General features: G+C 45.0%; 1 protein-coding gene across 1 annotated transcript in view; it reads left to right on the top strand.

Moving 5' to 3' along the window:
* CREB3L2 (cAMP responsive element binding protein 3 like 2) overlaps nt 1-26,948 on the top strand; it is a 120,862-nt gene that overhangs the window by 73,852 nt on the left and 20,062 nt on the right. Inside the window, exons 3-8 of the mRNA XM_079930958.1 lie at nt 10,953-11,128; nt 12,745-12,832; nt 17,363-17,547; nt 19,902-20,048; nt 21,011-21,069; nt 22,607-22,675. Coding sequence (XP_079787084.1) covers nt 10,953-11,128; nt 12,745-12,832; nt 17,363-17,547; nt 19,902-20,048; nt 21,011-21,069; nt 22,607-22,675 — 724 coding nt within the window. The remainder of the gene's footprint in view (nt 1-10,952; nt 11,129-12,744; nt 12,833-17,362; nt 17,548-19,901; nt 20,049-21,010; nt 21,070-22,606; nt 22,676-26,948) is intronic.

Here is a 26,948-nt window from a genome sequence, read left to right as displayed (position 1 = left end):
CCGACTACCTGGTTTTTGTTGCAGAAAGTCCTGTATATCCCGGCTTGTCCCTCACCTCTTCGGAGCAGTCCCTCAGAGTTATCGGAGAGGCTCTTTTCCAGGCTTAAGTCCTCAGAAAGTCCGCCGAATGAAACATAATTCTCAACTTTTAGGTTGTGCAACATTTTAAGTCAACACTGCAATAGGCCATGCTGGTAGTTTGCTGAGAATAGGTACAGTGGGTCAGATATATTTTGCAGAGAGTTTCTGATCCACAGTTCATCTTCGTTAAGTACCGGTTTCTCTCTGAGTAAAAGCTTTCTATGCCAGCTTTTGTTTTTTTCTAGCCACACAGCATGCAGGATCTTAGTTCCCCAACCAGGGATCGAACCCGTGCCCGCTGCAGTGGAAGCACAGAGTCTTAACCACTGGACCGCCAGGGAAGTCCCAGCAAAAGTACTTTTATAAGTAGGGGATAATGAACATGGATAGGAACCCTTTGGGATGTGTGACATCAAAGGTAGACAGCGTGCATGAACGGATGAGGAACTTGCCGGGGAAAGCTTTGTCGAGTTCCTGGCTTCAGCTGTTTTTCTGTGGATATACAAATGTTTGGGAACAGAATTATTTGAACCCCAATTTGCATCCGCCTTAAGGGAGTATTAATTCACAAAGGTCTCTCTGGAGTCAGTGCTTTCTTAAGCAGATTGCCTTCCTGATCGAGGAGGATGATAGTTCTTTAGGCAACGCATAAATAGGCAACTTTTAAAAATTGCTGTTTGCATTAAATTTAATCTTCTTCATCTTTTGCATTGTTTAAACCGCTTAAGCAAAACTAGGAATTCTTGTTTCTAGTGATGGATAGTATTTCATTATATCTCAGAAAGCCAATGATTCCAATCTTCTTGTCCAGTTTTACTGAGATTAAATGCCATTCTTCTGTAATTGCTTCCAAGCCTGAAATAAAGTGATAAGCTAAATAGCTCAAGCACAGACGCTCTCTCAGTTTATTGGATTTCTCTCTTTTTTTCCCTCCCTCTTACTCCCTTTTCTCCTCTCTCTTTCTCTTTCCCACCATCATCCTTCTTTCCTTCCCTTCTTCCTTCCTTTCTTGTTCTTTCTTTGCTCACTCTTTCTTTTCCCTCTTCCTCCCTCCTTGAACCCCAGGCCAACTATATTGGGCAAATGTAGGTGTTCTTATCCTGTTAGTGTATCATGTTCTTCAGATGGACTGTAGACCCCTAAAATTATATGCAAAATTTTGGACTGTCAACATTTGTCAGTTTTCCTGCTGAGAACATTTATAATTTTTTTAGATCCTCAAAAGAGTCTGTGACCAAAAGAAGTTTGAGAAACACTAGTCTAAGATTACACAGGAGTCATCTGTCTTCAGGGCTGAATTTGACTGTAGACTTTTCTGAAACACTTGAGTTAAAGGACTTCACATCGTTTGGCAACCACAGGAGCCAGTCCTAGGAATGTGGGCTCGACCTTCAGAACCACCAGAAAGACATCCTACATTCAGCTCGTTCATTTCTGCCCATGATTAAGGCTGCTAAGCAGGGTTTTCTGTTCTTTAAAAAAAAAAAAAAAAAGTAAAGAGGTTATAAAGAGATAAGCAGAAGCTTCCAAGTAGATTGAAGAATAAAAAGCTTATATGTGAATGACCAAGTCTTGCACCTCACCACCTGGAGGGTATCTTCATGAGTTACTCTATTTTGGTCATGTTCCTCTGTAATTAAATTGGGAGGCTAGGTATTCATTTGCTTTGTTAGTTAATTTCAGTCTTCTTCCTAAAGAAGAAACTTAGTAGTGCTGGATGAAGGCTGTTCAGAGAGAACTAGACATGGCCCCTATCCTCCAAGATGATATAAGAACCAAGTTGGAAATATATAGAATATCAACAGACTCAGCATAAAATATACTAATACAGAAGTGATCTACTGGCACCATGCACAAGTCAAGGTAACTTTATTTTGGGTGGAATAAAGGACTATAACTGTGGCTCTTCCAGGTCTAGAGAGGGTGGGACCAGCACATAAATGATAATCATCTTCCTTCAGGTTAGCCTGGTTGGACTTCTAGAGTGAGTAGGGCAAGTGATGGCTGGGTACATTGGCTTAGTGTGGATATCCTAAGTTTAAGGAGCTGTTTTCATAGGCGGGAATGAAAACAATAGTCTGTGAGCTAAACATGAACAGATGCTGCTGGTATGAGGTAGCCTGATGGAAGGCGGAGACTCAGCATTTGATGGGAAACAAGGCCTTAGGAAAGTGGGATGGTGTTCTTTTTGGAGTCTAGAAGAAGAAAATGGTGTCTCGTGTCTGATGATGCCAGAGCAGGGAAGGTGTGCATGGATATAGCAATGCAGGGAGAAACGGAAAGGCATGTACCATCCATGGCAAAGAAAAAATGGATTTTGAAAGGATTAGATGAAACCCAGAGCAGGATTAGCATACCATCGGGTTTGCTGAAGAAAGGGTAGAGATGAGTCATGGGTGACTTAGGTTTCCTGTTTGCAGTGGGAAGACCTCTTGATGTTGAAATATTCCAAGGCCGTGGGACCTGGGAAAGAAAGTCACAGAGAGATGATAAATAGCTGTATCTTCATCACATTTGATTAGAGCTGTGGGTCTGAGCTGACAAGAGCATGGGTCTGAGCTGTCTTAGAGGGGTAGATTCTAGGGTAAAAAAAAGGCAGATGTGTCTGTCATCTCCCTACAGAGAGTAGCTGGGTCCCCTGACATGGATGCACTACAGAAAGAACCTGATGTGCTTGGGGTTGACAAGCAGAGGAACAGCCTTCCTTTCTGAGTCTGAAGCCTGGGCTAGTGGTGAATGCTTTTTTGCTATTCATCATCCTTTTGAGATTACCTTTTATTTTCTTTTTCTAACAGGTTAAGAAAATAATGATGCTTTCCCCCCTTTTAGAAGTGAAATCATGACTTCTTCGTTTGCCTGGCCATTGCAATGCTAGAATGGTATAAGAAAGCAATATGTACAGCTATCTAGCGTTAAACTTACTCTATTCATGGGTAAGAGTCATTAATTTTCATGAAGGAAAAGAAATGTACACACAAGGGTTTTTTGCGTGTATATACTAAGTAAATCTTTTGAAATCGGTCATTTGCTCCACAGATATTTATTCAATGAATACTTTAAACACAGTATCCTATGGGAAGACCTGAGATGCCAAATGCAGAACACGGATGGAGTATAGCGATTCATCTCTGGAATCAATTTGCCTGAACTGGAATCTGGGCTCTGCCACTTACTAATGGTGTGATCCTGGGCAAGTGGCTCAACTCTTGTGTTTCTTTCCTGATCTTTTTTTTTTTTTTTTTTTTGCGGTACGCGGGCCTCTCACCGTTGTGGCCTCTCCCGTTGCGGAGCACAGGCTCCGGACGCGCAGGCTCAGCGGCCACGGCTCACGGGCCCAGCCGCTCTGCGGCATGTGGGATCTTCCCGGACCGGGGCACGAACCCATGTCCCCTGCATCGGCAGGCGGACTCTCAACCACTGCGCCACCAGGGAAGCCCTTTCCTGATCTTTAAAATGGGAATAATAGTAATAATACTTAACCTTGTGCTGTTGTTGGGGGGAGTAAATGAGTTAGTATGTATTAAGCATTTATAACAGCGCCTGGCAATTAGTAAACACTAAATACATATTAGCTCTTGTTATTATTGCCCTATGTAAATTACCACATAATTAAATACATAGTTTATCAACTGGCCACAACATGAACACCAGAGTAAGGGAAAGAGGTTCTGTAAGCACAAGCACAGAAGGCATGGAGTGAGGGAGGTGTACAAGGGAAATCGCATCCATCACAGAAACCTGTGTAAGTACGTGAAGACATTTAGAACGGTGCCTGGCACACAGTGAGCTCTCAGAACATTTTAGCTCTTATTTGCTGGTGTTAAACTGGAATTCTTAACCTCAGGAACATTGGATTAGGAGTCCATATAAACGAAGGTGAGAAGTATAGAAAGAACCAATATTGCACCTTTTGTAGTGGCTAATTATGGGCTCAAAATAACATTAATTGAAGAATGCTCACTTTTGGCTAGAGATCCGTTTCATCATTGGTCTCTTGCGAAGCAGTATGCTAGAGGGGACAGGAGCAGGGCTGTGGGTCTGGTTTGCCTGGGTGTGGATGCCAGGTTGGCCGTATACCAGCTGGGTAACGTAGGGTGAGGGAGTTAATCTCTTAGTGTCCTTGTCTATAAAATGAGGGTAATCATAGTACATGCCTTCCAGGGTCACTCTTAGGATTAAATTAATTAATATATATCTAAAGCACTTGGAATAATGCTTAGCACGTGGTAAACGCTCACAGTTCAGTGTTTGCTATTTTTACTATTTTCAACACTTCTTCATGCCACTCACCACTGGAGGTGATTTCAGGGTCCAGGCACTCAGGGAGGGGACTCTGGGCGGGCAGGCGCCTACCTTCTGTCTGAACATGCAGTGGGCTACAGCTTCATATGATTCTGACATATTCAACTGCATTCTTGCCCCTCTCCCAGCCTCCAGAACCCAGCCTTAGCATTTTCCTTTAAGAGATGTTTACGTCAAAAATCGGCCAAGATTTGCCAGCTCCTTTGAAATTTTTCAAAGGGCAAACACAGTTATCAAATGCTGAAGGATTTAGATGAGGCATACTTCTTTAATTTACAAAAATTTCCTTTTTACTTTAGACATATTATATAAATAGCTAATGGGTACATATATGTGTATATCATGTAAGTGGCATTTGTCCTATGTGATTTCTCTTTTTAAAAGTACACAGACACACCATATATAAATATGTATATGAGTGTATGTGTATATATATATATAAAACACACACACATATATAAGACATATTTATAAAGATACTACCTACTCCCAATTTAGAGTTTAATCTCTTTTTTCCCCTTCCCAGGAATCAGTATCTATTCAGTGCCATTATTTACGCAGCACATATGGAAATGATTGAGGACCTGCATTTTGGTGTTGCCTCTATGTTGGTTTTGGTTTGTGGGGTTTTTAGCCGCTATCTTGGTAATCTCAGCATCTAGCCCCATTGCTCATAGCTGCTACATTTCATCCTTGGATATGAAGGATTCATCACCATGAGACAGTGGCTTGTTTTTATTTTCTTGCTGACAGCTAAGTGGTGATGCCAAGGAAATTTGCCAGTCGAGTTTGACCTTTGATAGGGAGCTGTTTATTTTATTTCATTTTTTATTTTTTTATAAAGTTATTTTATTTATTTACTTTTGGCGGTGTTGGGTCTTTGTTGCTGTGCACGGGCTTTCTCTAGTTGCAGTGAGCCGGGGCTACTCTTTGTTGCAGTGCACGGGCTTCTAGTTGCAGTGGCCTCTCCTGCTGCGGAGCACGGGCTCTATGTGCGCGGGCTTCAGTAGTTGTGACACGCAGGCTCAGCAGTTGTGGCTCGTGGGCTCTAGAGCGCAGGCTCAGTAGCTGTGGCGCATGGGCCTAGTTGTTCCATGGCATGTGGGATCCTCCCGGACCAGGGCTCCAACCCGTGTTCCCTGCATTGGCAGGTGGACTCTTAAGCACTGCGCCACCAGGGAAGCCCAGGGAGCTGTTTAAATAAAATCAGATGATACGCTGGTTGTGCTTCTTACTCCCCACAGTGCACTACTGACCTTATTGGGTGATGTTTTCCTTCTGAAATGAAACTTAAAAGACATATAGACACAATTTACAATAAAAAAATTTTTCACTCACTATCTGAGTATTAGTATTAGAAATTGGACAGTATATAGAGTGTATACTGAATCTTGTTTTTGCAGTTTTATCAATAACTCAACCATCTAAGTTCTAAGCCATGGTGCTCTTCTGATCTTTTGCCAATGAAATAAAACTACAAAAATAAGGTCACATAGAAAAATTGTAATACATATTCGGCTGGTTCCCTTTCCCTTTATCCTTTGTTAACCCCCTATCTCACAGGTTACATTTGTCATTTTGCTTTCTCCAATTTGATCCACTGAGGGACAGAGTATAAGTCAATACCTAGTAGTTCAGAATGAAAGCTTTTTTCTCTAATTTCAACCACCACTGGAATGTTCTCACCAAACTTCTTACTGGCTAACTTTCTTCAACTGAAATCATTTATTTTATTATATAATTGGTAGATCAAGTCAGTCAATCTACAAATATTTATTGATATGGTTCACAGTTGGTGGTTTAGAGGAATTATTATGGGAACAAGGTGTAACTATTTGTTGCCATAGGTTCTGATGTAATGGATTTAATTTCTTGTATACACATGCAGCTGTATTGTATCAGCCAGCTGTATTCCTGCATAACAAATCACCACTAAACTCATTAGCTTTGCCAACAATCATTTGTTATTAGAGTTCACATGTCTGTGCCTTGGCTGGAGGTTGGCTGATTTAGGCGTGGAGGGTCAGGGGCAGCTGGGCGATTTTGCTGATTTCAGCTAGATTCACTCACACGTCTAAGGCTGAGAGTTAGCTGATCTTGGCCAGGCTCATCTGGGAGCAACTCTGATTTATGTGTCTGTCCTCCTTCTGGGATCAGTAGATTGTCCTGGCACATCCTTCTCATAAGTGTGATGGCAAAGGTACAAGTGTGTAAGTTCAGTTGTACAAGTGCATTTCAAGACTTTACTTGTGTTGCAAAGCTAACATCCTCTTGGCCAAAGCCAGTCATGTGGCCAATCCCAGGGTAGGGATTAGTCCCCAGTAGGAGGGCACTGCAAAATTACATGGCAAAGGACAGGGATAGAGGGACAAACGAAGAACTGGAGCCAGTTATGCAATTTATAACATATATTAAGGTACTCATTGACTCTTCTTAAGTCAAGGGACTCTAAATGGGCCACTTGACCCACTAAGGCTTCTATGTAATAATTACCATCATAAAATACGAAGCAGAGCAGGCAGAAGCAGGCCATGTCCACGTGTGATCATCCAGGGACAATATATTCCCAGTCTAGGAAATTTAGAAATAGTATGAAACTAGAGAAAAAAAAAAAGTCACTCATGTTCTGAATTATTCTCCAGAGATATTTTTACTATTTTGACATATTTCCTTTCAGTCTCTTTTTCCTATCAGTTTCTTCATTAATAGTACATAAATTTATATTCAGGTTTTTTCCTTAATATTCTATCATAACTCTTTGCCTTGTTATTAAGAAGAGTTTAAACATGTAACATTACTGGCTGCATAACATTTCCATTGTATGGATGTACCCTAATTCATTCACTTTGCCCTTCCGTTTTACTCTTTTGGTTACTTTCAGTGTTTCGTGATTATAAATAATGCTGCAGTGAGCATATTTGTGCATACATCTTTTTTTTTTTTTTTTGTGGTACACGGGCCTCTCACTGCTGTGACCTCTCCCGTTGTGGAGCACAGGCTCTGGACGCGCAGGCTCAGTGGCCATGGCTCACGGGCCCAGGCACTCCACAGCACGTGGGATCTTCCTGGACCGGGGCACAAACCCGTGTCCCCTGCATCAGCAGGCAGACTCTCAACCACTGCGCCACCAGGGAAGCCCTGTGCACACATCTTTTTTTTTAAAAAAATATTTATTTATTTTATTTTATTTTTGGCCACATTGGGTCTTAGTTGCAGCACACAGGCTCTTTGTTGTGGCACAGGGCTTCTCTCTAGTTCTGGCACGCAGGCTCCAGGGCACGTGGGCTCTGTAGTTGTGGTGCGCAGGTTCCTGAGTGTGTGGACTCTGTAGTTTGTGGCACACAGGCTCTCTAGTCGAGGCATGCAAGCTAAGTAGTTGTGGCGCGCTGGCTTAGTTGCCTCACGGCACGTGGGATCTTATTTCCCTGACCAGGAATCGAACCCACATCCCCTGCATTGTAAGGCAGATTCTTTACCACTGGACCACCAGGGAAGTCCCTGTGCACACATCTTTATCTACATGTTTAGTTGTTTCTTTAATGGATCGGGAGATCTGGGTTCTGCCACATATTTGCTGTGTGATTTAGACCTGCATGTTAGTTTCCTCATCTATAAAAACACATATCTGAGGTTGATGGCCTTAAACCTCTTTCTAATTCAAAAAACATCTTTCAAGGTAGAGTAATAAATTGCTGTACTGAAATGGAAGCATGAAGGCAGCACCAGTGGTTTGTCCCCAAAAGGCTCAGGGGAGGAGAGGCAGCTTCCTTGGGGTTTTCTCTTGGAAGAGTTCAGGGGAAGTTTTGTTTCATAGTTCACATGTCATTATTTGTCCTTCAGTCTCCATCTCTGATACAGCAAAGATTATATAAAAAATTTTAAAATAGGGGTGTAGGACACTGAGCATTAAGAATATAAACTATCTTGGGCTTCCCTGGTGGCGCAGTGGTTGAGAGTCCGCCTGCCAATGCGGGGGACACGGGTTCATGCCCTGGTCCGGGAAGATCCCACATACCGTGGAGCGGCTGGGCCCGTGAGCTGTGGCCGCTGAGCCTGCGCGTCCGGAGCCTGTGCTCCGCAACGGGAGAGGCCACAGCAGGGAGAGGCCCGCGTACCGCAAAAACAAACAAACAAAAAAAACCAAAAAAAGAATATAGACTATCTTGACCTATTTTATGAATGTGTGTACTTTGAGAATGGCTTAGCCAGATTGGAAGAACTAATTTCATTACCTGTCTCTATTTTGCTTGTAATTTTGTATTTGCTTTTTGTATTTATTTTTACCTATTGTGCCTTGTGAATTATGTTTCGTCACAGTAATTGTAACCACACAGCCATGGGATCTGGCCTTATCTCACCATTCCCTGGTAATTGCATGTGACCTTTTCCTCAGGGATGCCTCCTTAACTGTTAATTTTAATATATACTGAGACTATATTTCATCTTACTGTCTCTCTTCCAGTCTCTGCTAGGGGTAAATATTGCTCAGTGTGGACAGGCTGTAAGTGTTGACAAGGCAGAGGTATGAACACATCATTGCTGAGTGGAGAAAATGGGATCTGTGCTCTCTCTGTCTCTCCAGCCCCTCCCCACATCTGTCCTAAGCGTGTCTTCCTTACAGGTGGCAGAGACCTCATGCCTAAGCTCATTCTGGGAGTGGTGTTAGGTACTTCATTTGGTTCCTCATCCAGTTGCTTCCCCAAGCTGAGCTAGGGGGCCCATCTGCCCAGCAGGGTTCTGCATCAAGTACAGTGTGGTCTCCATCCTCTGGCTGCTTTCAAAAGGACCTTTGTTACCTGCCCCTCCCGCTCGGCCAGGATGTGGCGCACACCCCGAGAATGATGGAAATCCTCCATCACCCCATAGCACTCAGCAGCCCCATAGAACCAGCTCTAAAAGCAAACACCTTCAACCAACCTAAGTCTTGCCTGTCTTTATTTGACCTCAGGAAGTAAATTGGGGCTGGAATAATTAATTGAGTCCATTAGAAATTGGATTTGGAGGAAAATTATTTTCCATGGTGCATGTGAATCTAAGCTTTCCCTGTGTTTGAAGGAAGTTGCTTATGAAATACAACCTTCCCTGGTGGCGCAGTGGTCGAGAGTCCGCCTGCCGATGCAGGGGACACGGGTTCGTGCCCCGGTCCGGGAAGATCCCACATGCCGCGGAGCGGCTGGGCCCGTGAGCCATGGCCGCTGAGCCTGTGCGTCCGGAGCCTGTGCTCCACGACGGCAGAGACCACAACAGTGAGAGGCCCGTGTACTGAAAAAAAAAAAAAAGAAAAGAAATACAACCTTAACAATTGCGAACTTTAGTTTTTCGCTTCTGTGCCCACTCTTCCACTGCCGTCTTGACAGTTCTGAATGATGTTCATGTACCTTTTCATAAGAAAAGTTGAGCCTAATTCTTGAGTGTAAAATAATTCATAATGTGAATGACTTTGCTCCCCTGGATAGTAATAGTTCACGAAGCACCTGGTGTGTGTGTGTGTGTGTGTGTGTTTAAATGTTTTTCATAAAGCAAGGGAGCATATCTTTGCTTTATTTTAGTCTCGCTTTAGTAAAACTGGTAACAGGTGAGGAATGCTGACTTTGGGAATCTCTGACTTGTTTTCTCTCGTTCTGCACCTGTTTGCAGCCTTCTTGCTGTTGTTCCCTTTCCTGCCCTCCTCCCTCCTTTCCCAGGGCTATGCTGAGGTACCTGCTCTGATGTAACTTGGTAAGAAATGCAGGGTACCATGCAGGCTCCCAGGAGAATGTCATTGAGCGAAGGAGGTGCTTCTGTCTGTTCGGTGCTGTTGCTTTGTTGTGATCCCCAGGCCTGTGATTGTCACGAAAGCCAGAGGCAAGCCAAGACCAGCCTTGACAAGATGCCGCCCTTTCCTCTGGATGAGCATTTCATCCATTTCAGCAAGGGGCAGATGTCTGTTACAAACTCTGAAGTTTCCTAGAAGGCTAAGTAAAATTCTGGAAGTCTAGGTCACGTGTAAGGCATAAGCGACGTTGCAGAGAAGCAGACTAGGACCAATGATGGGGAGTGAGAAGAAAAAGAAGAAAACAAATAACCATCCATTGGGGAGAAGGACAGAGACCTGTCTCCAGTCCTGTCTCCTGAGACCCTGGTTGTCAACCATTCGCTTCTTTCCTTCTTATTTTTAAATGCATTTCTTTGTTTCTTTCTTTCTTTCTGGATAATATATTAATTGGTTTGAAAACCAAGAAGTATAAAACACTACACACTGAAATTCTCTCTCCTATCCTATTCCCCATCCACCTAGTCTCCTTCCTGCTCTGCCCGGAGAGCCTAGTTTCTTTCTTTCATATGTATCCTTCCAGAGTTGCTTCAGGCATCCTTACACTCAAGTGAATGCAAGTATAGATTCTCATTTTGCCATTCATTTCTTCATCCATTTATCTCCTCTCTCACATCCTCGTTTTATTTCCTTTTATTCTACCCACAACAATTCTGTGTTGGAGCTTCTTTTTTGAGGAGAAAGGTCGGTGCCATTTGTTTTACTTATACCTGATGCCCTGAACAGATTCACACATGTGCTTATCTTTTTCCCACAGATGAAGTGGAGAGTGAGAAATGGTACCTGTCTACAGACTTTCCATCAACAACCATCAAGACAGAGCCAATCACGGACGAGCCGCCCTCAGGACTAGTTCCATCTGTCACTCTGACCATCACTGCCATCTCTACCCCTTTTGAAAAGGAGGAACCCCCTCTGGAAATGAACGCTGGGGTATAATCATTTTTCCTCCATATAAACAGATTGGATCAAAAGATACGGATCCTCATTCTCCAATAAGGCACTTAATCTTTTTGGAGCTAGTGGTTGTATATGTTTAAAGATATATAACTATATATGTATGTATGTATGTAAAAATGTATTTATGTATATATCTAGGATATGTTGATTTGGTGTCAGCGTTGCTTATATCACTTCCTTTAAAGGCATTTCCAGAAAAATTGGTAGCAAGTCTCATTTCATTTTTTCTATGATTGCTATTACAAAATTTTAAAAATACATAGATATCCATGGGGAAAAAAGATTCTCCCTGGAACTGATTTTTAAGCCGGTGGAAAGGGAGTGGTTATGATGATGACGCGATCCATGGCTTTCTGTGCCGTGGCAATAGGGAATGCTAGTTCCTGTGTAGTGCTCAGTTACCCTGACTTAATTCAGGGATCTCCCACCTACCAATTCCTAATGTATTCCCGGTGGAAAACGTAAGAAATCTGGAATTTCTTCCTTGCTCAGTTCCACACCTACGGCAAGTAGGATTTAGTTTTACTCCACCTTCTCTTTGGGTATTTCAGCGTCTGGTGATGGACCAGAGTCATACTTGTACATCTTCTTCCAGCTATTGGAATCCAGTCCTAACTTTCCTTAAGTTCAAAGTCACAGGTTATAAACAATGACTCTGCTGACGATCTTTAAGTCAGATCTCCTCTGAGTGAGGTATAGTGGTCCACCTGTTCAGGAAAAGGTAACACAGCAGTGGTGGGGCCACTAAGGCTTTGCTGAGTACTCACTCCTGTGCTCTTACCTTCCATCCGTGTGGAAGATGAGGGATTGTGGACAGAGCACCTCTGCACTGCCCTCTAGAATTCCCTTCTCAATAGCTACCTGAGTCTGTTAATCGGACTAGGCTTCTGGAGTCTGTATTAGTCTCCTTGCTCCATGAGATTTTAGTTCAGTTCATGTTCATGCATGTCGCTAAGAAAGGGCAGGGTCATGGCCTTGCTCCCCATGCACGGGCCAGATACCTTTCCTCCTTCCCGTACTCATTGTTTCATGGTTAGTTGCTGTCAGTTGTCAGGAACCTGGAGAGAATGGATGCAGCTGGGTTCGCACAGTTCCTGCCGCAGGACACACTGCTGGAGGCCATGACCCTTAAAAATGTACCAGACTATTTTGTGATAAAAGCCCTTATAGTCCATAAAAACAATAGAAAGAAAGCACTGATAAGTGAGCCCTGGATTTTTTTTTTTTTGTGGCTGTGCCATGAGGCTTGTGGGATCTCAGTTCCCCAACCAGGGATTGAACCCAGGCCACAGCAGTGAAAGTGCTGAGTCCTAACCACTGGACCACCAGGGAACTCCCGAGCCCTGGGTTCTTAATTTTAGAATTCTGAGGGTTCCATCACCTGTCTTGCCAGGTTTGGCAATGAGGGAAATGTTAAGGACTAAAACACCTCCCTGTCCAAGAAGCAGCCTGCACTCGGCCGGGCCTAGCCAGCCCCAGAGAAGCAGGGCTGCCCTGGGAGGAAGACACAGATGACAAATAACTCCCCGGGGTGTTTCTTCAGGTTTGGTATTGGTTTTTAAAAACTGTGTTTGAAATTCTTCCTTTAGGTTGATTCCTCGTGCCAGACAGTTATTCCTAAGATTAAGCTGGAGCCTCATGAAGTGGATCAGTTCCTAAACTTCTCTCCTAAGGAAGGTCTGTCCACTCTCTCCTTTGGGTTAACAGATGTGGGTGCACCGTCTAAAGAGATGGGGAATGTGTGAGACAGTGCTGGGCTTGATGGTACCAAAGGCAGAACTTGCTTTATGAAATAGCTCTGTTCTTGATGGTAAATACAAACTTTGAAACCTAAGTTTTTCCAGCTAAATCTTTAACTTGTACTCCTAGGCAGGGTGACTTTTCAGCATGTTCGTAGACTGCTGTGACTTGGGTGCTGACAAGGGGACAAGGGAACCGCTGCCCTCAAGCCATCGTGTGGATAAAACCCAGCTCCCTGTCCTGGAGTGATGATCAGTAGAGGCAAATAGGCACATATCCACAAAGGCACCTGGCCTACTTACAACAAACAATTCTAGTTTAAACCCTTTGTGAAGTGAATTCACGGTTTATCTGTCTGACCAATTCAATGTTTTTAAATGTTGATTTCAGATGACAGTTGTTGCAAGGAGCCTCCTTTGTTCCTGCATCCTATTGGGCTTCTTGCCATCCATTTAGAATTAAGTAGTGTCACACTTGGGGTTATCACACTTTCACTTTCTTCTTTCTCTGTGTCAGTCTTTTTCTCATCCCCTGTGAAGCCCATAGTCAGGATTCCTGAACGTAGACCCCTAAGTCTCACGGAGTCTAGGAAGCTCTCTCGGCATTTTTTTTATTCTTTTCTTTCTTTCTTTCTTTTTTTTGGCTGCGTTGGGTCTTTGTTGCTGTGCGCAGGCTTCAGGAGTTGTGGCGAGCGGTGGCTACTCTTTGTTGCAGTGCGCGGGCTTCTCATTGCGGTGGCTTCTCTTGCTGGGGAGCACGGGCTCTAGGTGCACGGGCTTCAGTAGTTGTGGCACTTGGGCTCAGTAGTTGTGGCGCACAGGCTTAGTTGCTCTGTGGCATGTGGGATCTTCCTGGACCAGGGCTTGAACCCGTGTCCCCTGCATTGGCAGGTGGATTCTTAACCACTGTGCCACCAGGGACGTCCCTCTCAGCCTTTTTAATTGAGTTACTTTGCACAGATCCTGCTCTTAATTCTGTGCCTTCAGACACGCCATCCCCTCCCTTTTTATTTATGCTTTTGGCACAAGGTTAGAAGGGTAGCTCATTGGTGTGGTCGACAAATAGGAAATTAGTATATGCACTTGTCATGGGAAGGGTATCCGTGCTACTGGGTAGATGTAACGTGCAGATGTTACCTAGTAGCAGTGCTCACGGAAACAAAGTCTACCTTCATTCCACCAGAAACATACTCAGGACTTGATCCGTGACAACTTAATCAAGGTGGGCATTTACCCTTTATCATCAGTAAAGAAAGGATTCTGTTTTTAAAATTAGAAATACTGACTAAAATCCATATTGAGACAGTATTTCTTTTCACTGAGTGATACACGTTTTAGTGCCTTTCAGCTTTATATACTGCTCCAAAGTAATTCCTTTCATTTTTGTGACACCGGTTACAACTATCACATGCATCTTGCTTTTTAAATCTATGTTGCAGTATGCTTCAGAAAATGTCACAGCTGTACCAGTGAATCCCCTAGTGGCTTTGGAATCTGGGATCACTGGAGGAGAAACATTTCAAGGGTAAAGTAAATGGCCGTCCTTCCTCATTATCCTAGATGTACAGAGAGGAGGAAATTAAATATCCTTGAATGCAACAGGGCTTCTAGGCAAAGTAGCCAGTTGTCCCCAGCCCTGTCAGTAAGTAATCCAAGAGCAACATTTCAAGTGATATTTAGAAATCTGATACCGAGGCACCTGTGGCCAGGGCAGTAGCTCTTAATAATTAAGTAAGAGGAGATTCGAGTTTGCTTCACTTTTCCTGCCATGCCTTTTTCATTTTCTGTGGAGCACCTTCTGCTTGGAAAAAGGAGAACGGTATTAGAATAATTAGGGCTGTGCCTAGTGAAAGGGACAAGCGAGCTCTGGTATTCTTGGTTAGTTCTCTAGACTAACTGCTCAGCACGGCTGACAGCGGGAGCCCCTGTTAGGTTTGGCCACTCCTGGGTTTTGTTTTGTTTTGGTTTTGGTTTGCTTGTTTGTTTGTTTACCATGGTTAAAAGATAAGCATTGTTAAAAGATAAACTCTAAAAAATTAAAAATTTTAAGAGCTTATTTGAGCAAAAATTAATTACATTCTGCAGCGCCAAACCAGTTACAAGTTTCCACCGACAGGAGCTGGGGGGAGACTTTTATAAAGAAAAGGTGGAAGCAAAGTAAGGAAATTATTTTTTTTTTAACTAAATTTTTAATTTAATTTTTGGCTGCGTTGGGTCTTTGTTGCTGCGTGCAAGCTTTTCTCTAGTTACGGCAAGCGGGGGCTACTCTTCATTGCTGCGCAGGCTTCTCTCTCTGGTGGGTTCTCTTGTTGCGGAGCATGGGTTCTAGGCGCACAGGCTTCAGTAGTTGTGGCACGTGGGCTCATTAGTTGTGGCTCACGGGCTGTAGAGCGCAGGCTCAGTAGTTGTGGCGCATGGGCTTAGTTGCTCCGCGGCATGTGGGATCTTCCCGGACCAGGGCTCGAACCCGTGTCCCCTGCATTGGCAGGCGGATTCTTAACCACTGCACCACCAGGAAAGCCCAAAGTAAGGAAATTATTGATTGGATATAACTTAAAGCCAAGTTGGTTGTTTGTGACCGGTTGTCCTGGGTTTCAGTCTGGTAACCTTGAAGCATTTAGAGGCTTAGATTTTGGTTTGCCTACGTAGGGCCACCAGAGCATTGGAGCCACCCCAGTCTGATGGCTTCCTTGCTTAATTCATCTGACACCACAGAGTGCCATAGGTCGTCATGGCATTGGGAAAAACTTGGTTAACACGCTTGGGACTCCTTCCTAGGTGAGCACATAAGTTTAAGGCGCATACCTACCCTCCTTAGCTGCCTGGAAGTGGTGGCAGAAGAGTTGGCAGTGGAGATGCATAGGATTGGTTTAGAATATTCTTTAGCTTTAAGAGTGCCCATGGACTCTAAAAAACCAGGGAGCTCTTGGGCGGAGAAGCATCTAGTGAAAAGCAGTATGTTAGAAAGAGAAAAGAGGGTTAGAGAAAGAGAGAACGAAAGTGTGCTGTGAATGGGAGTGGGCGCGGGGCGTGGCAGAGAGAGACACATCACCTATGGTTACCTGGATATTCAGGTGTCTTAGTGGGCGAGAGAGCCGTCTGGTTGCAGCTTGTCACCTCCAAAGGCAGCTATGGGGGAATCCTTTCTCTTAGGTGAGTAGCTGTGTGTCAGAAAGTCTCTTCCCATTCACAATACATCAGGCTGGAGACCGAGGCCTTTCCATGGCCCCGAGCTGTTCTCTGGCCGTGGAAGGCCAGGTGTGTATGAGGCCTCCAGGCTCCTTGCCCAGTTCAGAGCCGCTGCACTCAGGGCTCTGTTGTCCTGGGGGCTCCAGGAGGGGTGTGGAGTGAAAGGTTTACCCAAGGTCATGTTCCTTGGCTCAGTAACGGCAGCTGGCTGTCAAGGTATTTCAGCACAATGTGAAGATTTGCAGGTCAGAAAAAGAGTGAGACCCCAAAGCTCGTTTGTCAGGTTGAACTCCAGAGTGGATTCCTCCCTCGGGAACCCATCCCTCCTGCCCTGGAGATGCAAAATTGGCACCGGCTAAGGCTCAAAGGCCCCGGCAGGGTGTGTGGGTGTCTCCCTGAGGAGAGGTGAAGGATGCTTAGATGCTGGAAGACTTTGTGGGAGACACCCCTCCCCCAATTTGTCTTCCAATGCCTACCTGTCTATCCACAGATGGATTGGGTATTATCTGAATCAAGAATGCCTGGCATCTGGCCTATGGGCCCTACCATGCACATTCCTCCAGAAACAAATGAGCTTTTCTCAAACACTCATGGGCTCCTTGCTTTTGCTATTAAAAAAAAAAGAAAGAAAAAAATCCTAATACATTAACATGGTTTACAAGTCAAACTATGGAAACTATATGAAATGAACAGAGGGAAGGTTATGCCAGCACCATCCCTACTTACTGTAATTTCCCCTGCCCCCATTACATCATAATTTTATTAGTTTCTTATATACCTTCCAGAGTTTCTTTACGAAGATACGAGCAAATGGGGGTCTGTATTCTCTTTCTCTCCTTTTTCGTACAAAAGGAGGGCCACTTTATACACTGTTTTGCACCTTGATTTATTCCGCTCCTCTATAGGCTGAGACCAGCAGACAATAACGTCACATCTACTGAAACCCCCATTGACCAAAGTAAAACTGAAAAACCCAATCCAAAAATGTATCCCAAATAAAGCCTGAAAATCAAGCCAAGAGCACCTGTCACGAGGCCACATCAAGGACTGCGGACCTGGAACCCGATAATGCAACCTTTCAAATTTTTTGAAAGAAACACTCTTAAAATTTAACCTTAATAGTAATACATCTTGGAGGCCTTTCCATATCCACACACAGAGATTCCTCATTCTTTCGTTCGGCTGTCCTGAGTTCTGCTGGAGGGATATTGAATGTTGAACTGCCCCAAGTCCTGCTCTGTTGCTCCCTGATGGATGCAATCCGTTCTTTTCCCCTCAGCCTCCGTGGACCACCTGCACTTACCGCCCACCCCTCCCAGCAGCCACAGCAGCGACTCAGAGGGCAGCCTGAGCCCCAGCCCGCGCCTGCACCCCTTTGGCCTGCCGCAGACCCACAGCCCCGCCAGGGCCCCAGCGCGGGCCCCCTCGGCACTTGCCAGCTCCCCACTCCTCACCGCACCGCACGTGAGTGTCCCCTGCATCCTTGCACCCCCATCCCCCATTCTGTCACTCGGACCTTCACCCAGCGTGGGTACCATTTGGAGACTGTAGGAAGTTTTAGGTCTAACTGCTGAAGCAGGGGGATGACAGTCTTAAAGAACATTTTCTAAGACCTGCCTGTGACCTCATCGTGCTAACACATTCTCTTCCTTTCCTGTGCACACTTCCAGTTTTTATTCACATGTTTCTTTTTTATAGCTACAAACATGAGGAATAAAAATGGGTTGTTCTTCTTCTCAAAATTGTATCACAAATATTTATCATTAATTTAGGTGGTCTTTATGACCTATGATAGGAAATAATTTATTTTTTAAATAAGCAATCTTTGATGAACTGAAAAATTGCTCTGAGAGTAAATGCATTGATGTCTAAAGCTCAAAAATATAATTTAACCCTTTTTGTCTGTGGTGCAACTCTTAACCCAGTGACTCAGGATAGAAATCATGAGTCAACATTCATCCCTCACATATATAATTTTTCCAAATAAAAATTAGGGGTAGGGCTTCCTTGGTGGCACGGTGGTTAAGAATCTGCCTGCCAATGCAGAGGACACGGGTTCGAGCCCTGGTCCAGGAAGATCCCTCATGCCGCGGAGCAACTAAGCCCGTGTGCCACAACTAATGAGCCTGTGCTCTAGAGCCCACGAGCCACAACTACTGAGCCTGTGTGCCACAACTACTGAAGCCCACACGCCTAGAGCCTGTGCTCTGCAACAAGAGAAGCCATCAAAATGAGAAGCCCGCACACCACAATGAAGAGTAGCCCCCGCTCACCGCAACTAGAGAAAGCCCGCATGCAGCAAAGAAGACCCAACACAGCCAAAAATAAAATAAAATAAATAAATTAAAAAAAAATTAGGGTTAGATAATTAACTTCTCATTGTTCTGAACAGTCGATTGATTTCTATGAGGATTTAAAAATTAGTCAGCCTTACTGAATTTATAATATCACATAGAGAAAATTTGAATGAAATGAGTTATTTAAAAATTCTTAGAAGAATCATGTATTAATTAACATAATTTTGAAAATTTGAGTTGTCTATGTCAGAAACTCAGAAAGTTCTAGATCTGTGGCCACGTTCTTATATATCACTATTACTGAGGGCCAGGGAATTAACTCTTTCCACTCCACCTTTGCCTTCTCTCCTCTAACCCTTCACTCCTTTGATTACTGAAATAGTGTCCATCCTATGGATTTGTGGGTCCTACCACAATTAATCCATTCCACGTGGTCATGGAGGAAATCCTTCCCATATCATACCCTGGCTCAGCTGTGTTGTTTCCCTGTTATCTGTTGGCATCAAGCCCTCATACCTCTGCTGGGTACAAACACCCTCCTACGTGCCCAACCTGCCGCTGCTTCCAGAACTCCTCACCCCTCTACGCAGAGTGGCTTCTTCAGTTACTTTTTACAATACTGCCTTTGTGGTAATGCCCTCCTCTGTGTAAATCACCCCCTTTCTTTCAGGAAGCCCAATTCAAGCCTTATCTGCTACCCTAAGCCTTCCCTTATCACACAAACTCACATAAGCGTTCTCCTTCTTCATATTTTTAACGTACCTTGAGTGAATATTACAGTCTAGCATTTAATTGCTCTCATTCTTTCACGTGTTTCGATTTAGTCTCGGTCTCGATCATTAGCTACTTAAGAGATGGAGTTCGTTTTGATTCTTCCATGCATCTGATGTGGAGCTAATATGCAGTAGGTACTCCATTTATTTGACTAATTATAAACACATTGTCCTCATGTGGGTGAAATGAGATGAGCTACAGTTTTCATCTCCACTATGATGGACAGTCTGGGACTGTGCTGACCAGTGACTTTCATGGAACATGCCTGCAGGTGTGTCCCTAGGAGCCCTGGCCCCTTAGCTGGAAGTAGAGGTCAAGAAGCAACTCCTAGTGTTTAGAGAGCATCTTGCAAAATGGCATCTTTAGGAGAACAACAAAACTTTCCGCAAACAGAGTTCCAAGTGAATCCTTCATCACTCCGAGGACAGGAAGTCTCTAGGGATGTGGGAAATGAATTGTATCCTTTAATTTTGTTGTTTTAGCCAGCAGGGTACTTTCTGGGAAATAATGGGTGGAGGTTTCTTTACCCGTTCCCTTATAATCCTTGGGTTGTAACACTCACACGAGTGTCTTCTGCATTTTTGCTTCCACTTCAAAGTGCCCATTTCTCACCAAAAGAGATGGGCCTCCTTTTCCCTTAGCCATTGGCAAGACATCCTAACAGACCCTCCTCACCCCTCAGGAGGTGTTTCTCCGGCACGCCCGGCTTTTCCTCTTTGACCCTTTTCTGCTCCTTGGTCTGCACAGAAGCTGCAGGGATCAGGCCCCCTGGTCCTGACGGAGGAAGAGAAGAGGACCCTGATTGCCGAGGGCTATCCCATCCCCACCAAGTTGCCCCTGACAAAATCAGAGGAGAAGGCCCTGAAGAAAATCCGGAGGAAAATCAAGAACAAGGTGAGCCCTTCAAATGCAGGTGCTTCTGTGAGCAGAGACAGCGAGCAAACCTGGCCAGCATGCGCACCCTCCCTTCCCGGTGGCCAACACTGGCCCATCCCGTGGTGGGGACCAAGGCTTGCCCCTGTCTTCCCCCAGACCTCCCCATACATCTTCTGGTCAGTGGGCCTCCAGGTCGGGCGTGCACACTCTGTGGTGCCTAAGATGACCCATACAGGGGCGGGAAGAAAATATTAGAACTCCCATTTACATTTTGAAAAAATCTCAGCCTTTAAAATTTGTTTTATTAGATACACAATATTTCCCTCTAGTAGGCATGTATATAATTTATAAATGAATAAATTTAAATGTATTATGGGTGCTTGCTTAATTTTTTTTCTTGATAGAGGTTTTTGATAAAAAATTCTGTAGACCACTGTTCTATACCTGGGTCCAGCAGTCTCCTAGTCCTAGGCCCCTACAGTGGGGATCAGGGGTGCAGAGGCCCTGGGGCATGGCTAGGGCGTGGGCAGAGCAGGAGGGAGGGGACAAAGAGAGAGGAAGGAAAGAGCTTAGAGTTAAAATTCTTCGTCCATGTGCAGAACCGCCAGGGAATTTTTATACGACTAACCCCAACTGGCTTATATTATGTATTATAGTTGAGCCAACTAGGTCCACAGAATTGAAATCATTTATCTAAGACCATACAGATGGTTCGTGACCCACATGTTCCACTCTGACTCCTGGACCACTGTCCTTCTCACTGGGGGCCTAGTGTGTTGGAAAGTAGATGAGAACATCAGCTGGTTGAAACTAGGGAGGACAGAAGAGGTGATTAGTAGATGAGCCAGTAGGTTAAACAAATGGGAAGTGGCCACAAAAGTGAGCAGGGCTTTTGTGGTTTCTTTGCTCATGGCCTCTTGTCAATACTGGTTTACTGAGATAGCTGGAACATAATCCTTTTTTCTCCCCTTCCATTGCAGATTTCTGCCCAGGAAAGTAGGAGGAAGAAGAAGGAATACATGGACAGTTTGGAGAAAAAGTAAGCCTCCTGCCAAAGTGGTTGTGTGTATTGAGCAATTCATGTAGAGAAATGTAAGTGCGGGGGGGCCCTGCTTTCTATGAGAAGGGGGTTCAATTTCTTGGTCTGGACCCCGGCAAAGGCCGTTGGTTTATCAGCTATGTTTTGCCTGCCACCTAGTGGTTTTTAGAGGGGAAAGCTTATAGATCTGGCTGGTGATAAAAAGTACATTCAGTCTTAGTAGGCATTTGTACCGCACAGTTTCCAACCAAGGGTCCTTAAGTCCCTGAAGCCTTCCTTTCAAATAAGTACAAATGCTAACCTTCATGCATATTCCTGGACTCCTCAGAGGAGAGGCGCTAAGTAATCAATTCCTGTTGGCCACACACCCTCGCACGCTAGAGAAAGCAACAGGGGATGAAGTAAATAAAGCAGGTTGGCGTTCTCTTTTTTCTGTCCACTATAATTTGTGTTATAGGTGAGTGACTTTTCACAAAAACACTTGAAGGCACCTTGTGCTCTTCTGAATAGCCTGGAATATCAGGAGCACTGTTAGAAAAACGTAAATTAAATACAATTTTGTATTAGCCCTAGAAAATAGTTCCCATCTGGCAAACTAATACCATTGGAATGAGTCCCGGGACCTAGAAATGAATCTTTATGTGTGTCTGGTGAGAAGAGCAGTTGGTGGATCCTGGCTGGTTCTTGAAGTTCCTACTGAAAGTCAGTGTGTCTTCTTCCTGATTTAGGTGTTGGTAATATAGCATTAAGCAGTCCCATTCTGTTTGTTATTGTCTGTAGGTATCCAGGGTCAAGATGTTTCGATGAAAATCTCTTTATTGCCTCTTTGGGGCATGCCTGCTCCGGCACCTGGATTCCTTGTCTTGAGGTCCCGGGTTCTTGTCCTTCACTCTCCCCCTGCCCCAAGACCCTGGGCTTCCTGTCAGTCCTTCAGGTCAAGAGTACAGCCAGCAGCATCCAGACCCTGTAGCATAGAGGGAGAATTGTGATGGACATTGAGAGCCATAGGGAAGAGTCGAGAGAAATCAAGGTTGGAACACCCTAAAAGAAGTTTATGTTTTGTACCATCCCTATTCATTTTACATTACTGAGGCACTGGTTACCCATCTCTCTCTCTCTTTTTTCTTTTGTCTACTCACCCTTTTCCCCAACTCAGGTTGGCCATGTTCTCTCCCACACCTCCCTAGAATAGCTGCTTCCCTGTCTTTTTTTTTTTTTTTTTTTTTTTTTTTGGCGGTACGCGGGCCTCTCACTGTTGTGGCCTCTTCTGTTGCGGAGCACAGGCTCCGGACGCGCAGCCTCAGCAACCATGGCTCACGGGCCCAGCCGCTCCGCGGCACGTGGGATCCTCCCGGACCGGGGCACGAACCCGCGTCCCCCGCATCGGCAGGCGGACTCTCAACCACTGCGCCACCAGGGAAGCCCTTCCCTGTCTTTTTTCTCTCAACCCCACCTGCCTCCATCCTAGCTCCTGGCTTAGTGTTTGCTCCCCTGATAAAAAACTAAGTTTATTTTTCTCTCTCTCTCTCCTCTGTAGGGTGGAGTCTTGTTCAACGGAGAACTCCGAGCTCCGGAAAAAGGTGGAGGTTCTGGAGAACACCAACAGGTGAGGGTCCCTGGCGTGAGGAACCGACACAACTGCCTGATGGAAGGTGGGGAAAGAGGGGGAGATCCAGGGCCAGAGCTGGGAGGAAAAGGGAGGAGATGACATTGAAAGGATAGTTGTGTCAGGATGCTCAGGATGGTCGCACTTCTCTCACCTGTTCCTCCCGTGTGTGTGTGTGTGTGCATGCACACACACACACACACACACATGCACGTCCTTTACTTTTCCTAAAATACGTGGGATTGATGAAGAGGCTGATTCTGATAAGGGCTATGATGAAGGGGTTAAGGAAGAGGCTTGGAAAAGAATAAGGTCAATGAGTCTGATTCTCCTGAAAATGACATCAGACTTAAGAGGTGGACAAAGAGGGCCTGACCACTTTTTTGTCACCCAGTTTGAGTAATAGATGGTGTTTTTTAGTAAAAAAAAATGGAGAGAATACCAAGTTTGTTTTTTTAATTACTGTTTTTAAAAGTTAATTAATTAATTACATTTTAAGCCCGTTTTGAAAAATAACTATAGCATAGTTCCTCTAGCACCTCCTGTGCCAGGTACTGTTTTCAGCACTTTATAGGTATTAATTCATTTAACCTTCTAATGGCCCTATGAGCTGGTCCTATTACTATCCCCATTATATAAAGGAGGTCCTGAGACTCAGAAAGGTTAGGTGATTTGCCCAAGGTCACGCAGTAAATGCTAGAAGGCTGCATTTGAAGGCAGGCAAGCTGGTCCTGGAGCCTTGGTGTAGGAGAAGCATACTGAGCTTTACCCAGAGTCATACGCAAGAGAAAGGGGTTAAGGTATAGGGCTGAGAAATGGCGGTTGGGGAGTTTCATCGTGTGTGTGTTTGTGTGTGTGTGTGTGCGCGCGCGCGCATGTGCGTGCGCTCACGGAGCCTGCCTATGCTTTGAAAATTAAAGTGTTCATTAGTCAAGGGATCCTGTTGCCCTTAGTTGTTATAGATCTGACAATCCAAGCAGAGAAAAATTGACTTTTAGGTAAGCAAAATTTTAATTCATCATTTTAAGGCTTAGCACTAATGCCTAGTAACAATTTTGCAAATGTTAAGGGATCAGGGTAAATCTATTTGCGTGTCATTTCAATTTGGCTCCCATTTCCTAAATCTTCATGGTCTGTTGCTCAAACAGCAGGCTAATCTAGTCATAAGGTAAAAATACCATCAGTAGGAACAGTGGACATTGTGACCCCGCTGGGTTTCCCTGCATTTCTGGGAATGTGTGGTCATAGAGCAAGTCAAGGGCAATCACCTCTACTGCTCTGTGGACAAACAACAGAAGTAAGTAAATGTCGCCAGCTCCATGTGGTATCACCTTGATCCCCTGAGGCAAAGGAGCTGGTTTCCAGTACGACTTCAGGTTTCCGGTTTCATGGTTGCCTTTGGCCATTAGTCTCCTGAGGCTTCCTCTCTTCTTATCTCCACCTTTACACCTGCCAGAGTGGTTCTCAGGGTCCTGAACCCCACCAGCGTCTGTATCCATCTTGTTAGCGTCCTGAGCTGATAGTGTTCCCACCCCCCTGTCCTAGCACTTGCTGTTGCAGAAGTCCTGTGTTCATGAATGAGACAAATCCATGTCATGAATTGGTGAACAGGGGAAGAGGAATCCGTCCAACATAACCGTGGAGTTTGGTCCAGGTTGGGTCTAGTCGAGGGGTTCTGGGTGTCATGTCTATCCACAGCCACACGGGGGCAGCAGAGGCACAAAGACCAGTCGGTGCTTGCGATGAGACGGCGTCGCTGCCACCTTTCCTGGGAAAAAGGGTCTCTCCGCCCCTCTCCAGGCTGACCCTGCTCTATCATATTTTTCTAAACTTAAAAAGAAAAAAACCCACACATGTAATATATGCCCATTGTATAAAAAATTAGAAAATACAGTTTAAAAAGGGAAAAAAATTACAATCTTTTCACCTAGAGAGATGTTTACATTTTGGAATATTTTATGTATATGTATTTATATTGTACATCCTCCTCTGTTAAGAGCCTTTTCCATTTAACAAAAAACACTGGGTATATATTTTCATTTCAGTAAATCTATTTCTACAGAATCCTATTTCTTTCAGATTTTGATAAAGAGCTGTTATCTGAGGAGCACTGACATAAAGCACATCTGATTCTATGTAACAGCAGTCCGTGTTTCGCAGCTGTTTTTTATGTTTTGCGATAATGGCCGCAGCCTTTTATTATGCTATTGGTTATTGTGCAATATGAGTTGCGGGAGCATATGCATATTTGAGCTTGGGGTCGGCATATCTGGCGTTCTTCCCTGAGAGCCAGCGGTGGTTTTCCTTCTGCTTTCTTCACTGACTGTGGAAGTTTCTCCCAGCCATTCAGCCTGCTGGAACCCTGACTGAGAAAACCGTCTATCTTATGCCACTGGTGCTCTGCTTGTCCCTGGACTGTAGGAGCCTCCACTGTGGTTCCCCCAGAGGCCCAAGTGCCGTCTCTTCCCTCTTCCAAACTTACCTCTCCTGGTAGACAACCTTTTATGGTGGAAATGGTTGCTACTTGATTAACCTGCAGTCTTCCCACGGGTAGTCTGATGCTACCTATAGTTCCTATAGTCATATAGGTCATATAGGTCTGATGCTATCTATAGTTCCTATAGTCATAATCTCTCAGTCCAGCAGCTTTTAATGTGCTGTGGCTTGAGAAGTCAGGGAAGAAAAGCAGAGCCGCTCTTGTTCACACAAGGAAGGGCCTTCCTTGCCCCCGACCTCCTCTTCTCCCTTCTTCTTCTGTTCCTGCCAAGGGCTTCCCCTCGCCAGAGAACACTGCGGTAGCCAGAGTGACTGTAACATGAACCGTGGCAATCTCTTGCCCTAAACCAGTCAGGAGGAGTTGGTGTTTTGGGCCCGTGGTAAGGGGAGGTTTTCAGACCCTTTATTCGTCACACCGTGTGAGTGACCCAGTGTTTGAACTAAGTACAGGGTAGGGCCCAGTGAACACACACCTGTGTTTGTGTCCTGTTCGTGCTTCTTGTATTAGCGTCCTTTGGAGGTAGCTGGGCAGAGGTAGAAATGGCTGTGAGAAGTGGACAGGACCCTGGGTCACCAGAAGTGGGGTGGGAGACCTTGTGTGCCGTTGTTTCATTTGGCACGATGTGGCGGGAAAGGCGAGTGGGTACGTGGACCAAAATAAAGACAAATTATACCTCTTTACATTTTACCACTTCTGTGCTCCCCCGACGAGGGACTTTCCATCTGTCCAGATGAGAATGAGCCCTCAGATTCCAAATCAATCCCAGCTCTTCGGTTAGTACTCGCCTCAGCAGCAGCCAATTAGCATGCTCTTGGCTTCTAGGCAAAAAAGCCACTTTTATCTGAGCTCAGGAAGCTGGAAGAGGATGGAGACAGGAGAGGAGACTTCTGCAGCCTTACCCCAGGAGCCTAAGAGCAGCCGAAGCGGTGGGAAGGCACCTTCACACTTCCTTGCTAAGGCGATCCGCGAATCGCATGCCACCAGGAAATGTGTGAGCGGAGAGCGAGTGGTCTCCCAGGGGGCTCTGCTTCCTGTGCTCAATCAGGATATACATTTGCACTTGCAAAGTCCAGGCGAGGCCGTGTGTGGCGCCGGAGGGTCTTCCTGGCCTTCCTTGCTTATCATTCGCCTCTCCGAGCTGCATGTCTCATTCTTGAGAGACCCTGTCTTTCCCCCACTTTCTAGCCTTTTCTTCTGCACAAGTGATGCACATCTACTGCCCAGCCCATCCATTTGAGGTGTTTGTGGCCCAGTTTGCTCCATTCATTTTTAATTTTGCCCTCGTGCTGTTGGCTATAAGGCTGTGAGCCACTATCCCTCTCCTCAGCCCTGATTTGTAGACTTAAAGGAGCTTAGACTTGAAATGTACTTTAGACATCTCATTTAACTGTTAATCACTTCCTTTTACAGAAGCGGAAACTGAGGGCTGATGAGGTTAAGATCATCCATTTAGAGGTAGGACAGGGACTAGAATTCAGCCACTTACTTTCTCAACTGGACCTGACCTTGGTCTCTTTTGCCGCTGTTGTGTTCTCTCTCCAAGGACCACTGCCTTTCCCCAGCACGGGGTCAACCGTAGCTCCAAACAAGAGGGCCCAGCTTGGGATCTGTGTTTTAGGGGGCCCTGCTCTAGCTTTCCCCGAGCCACACCCCTCCCCATGGGATGAGAAGTCAGCAGGAACAAGGTGATATATCTGTCTGGAGCTCTAACCTGGCCTTGGAGGGAGCTCGACATAGCAGGTGTCGGAGGCGCCCATGGGCAGTGTTTGCCTGGCT

This window comes from Stenella coeruleoalba (assembly GCF_951394435.1).
Source record: "Stenella coeruleoalba genome assembly, chromosome: 9".
Lineage (NCBI taxonomy): Eukaryota > Metazoa > Chordata > Mammalia > Artiodactyla > Delphinidae > Stenella > Stenella coeruleoalba.
This window is presented reverse-complemented; position numbering and strand designations above follow the sequence as displayed.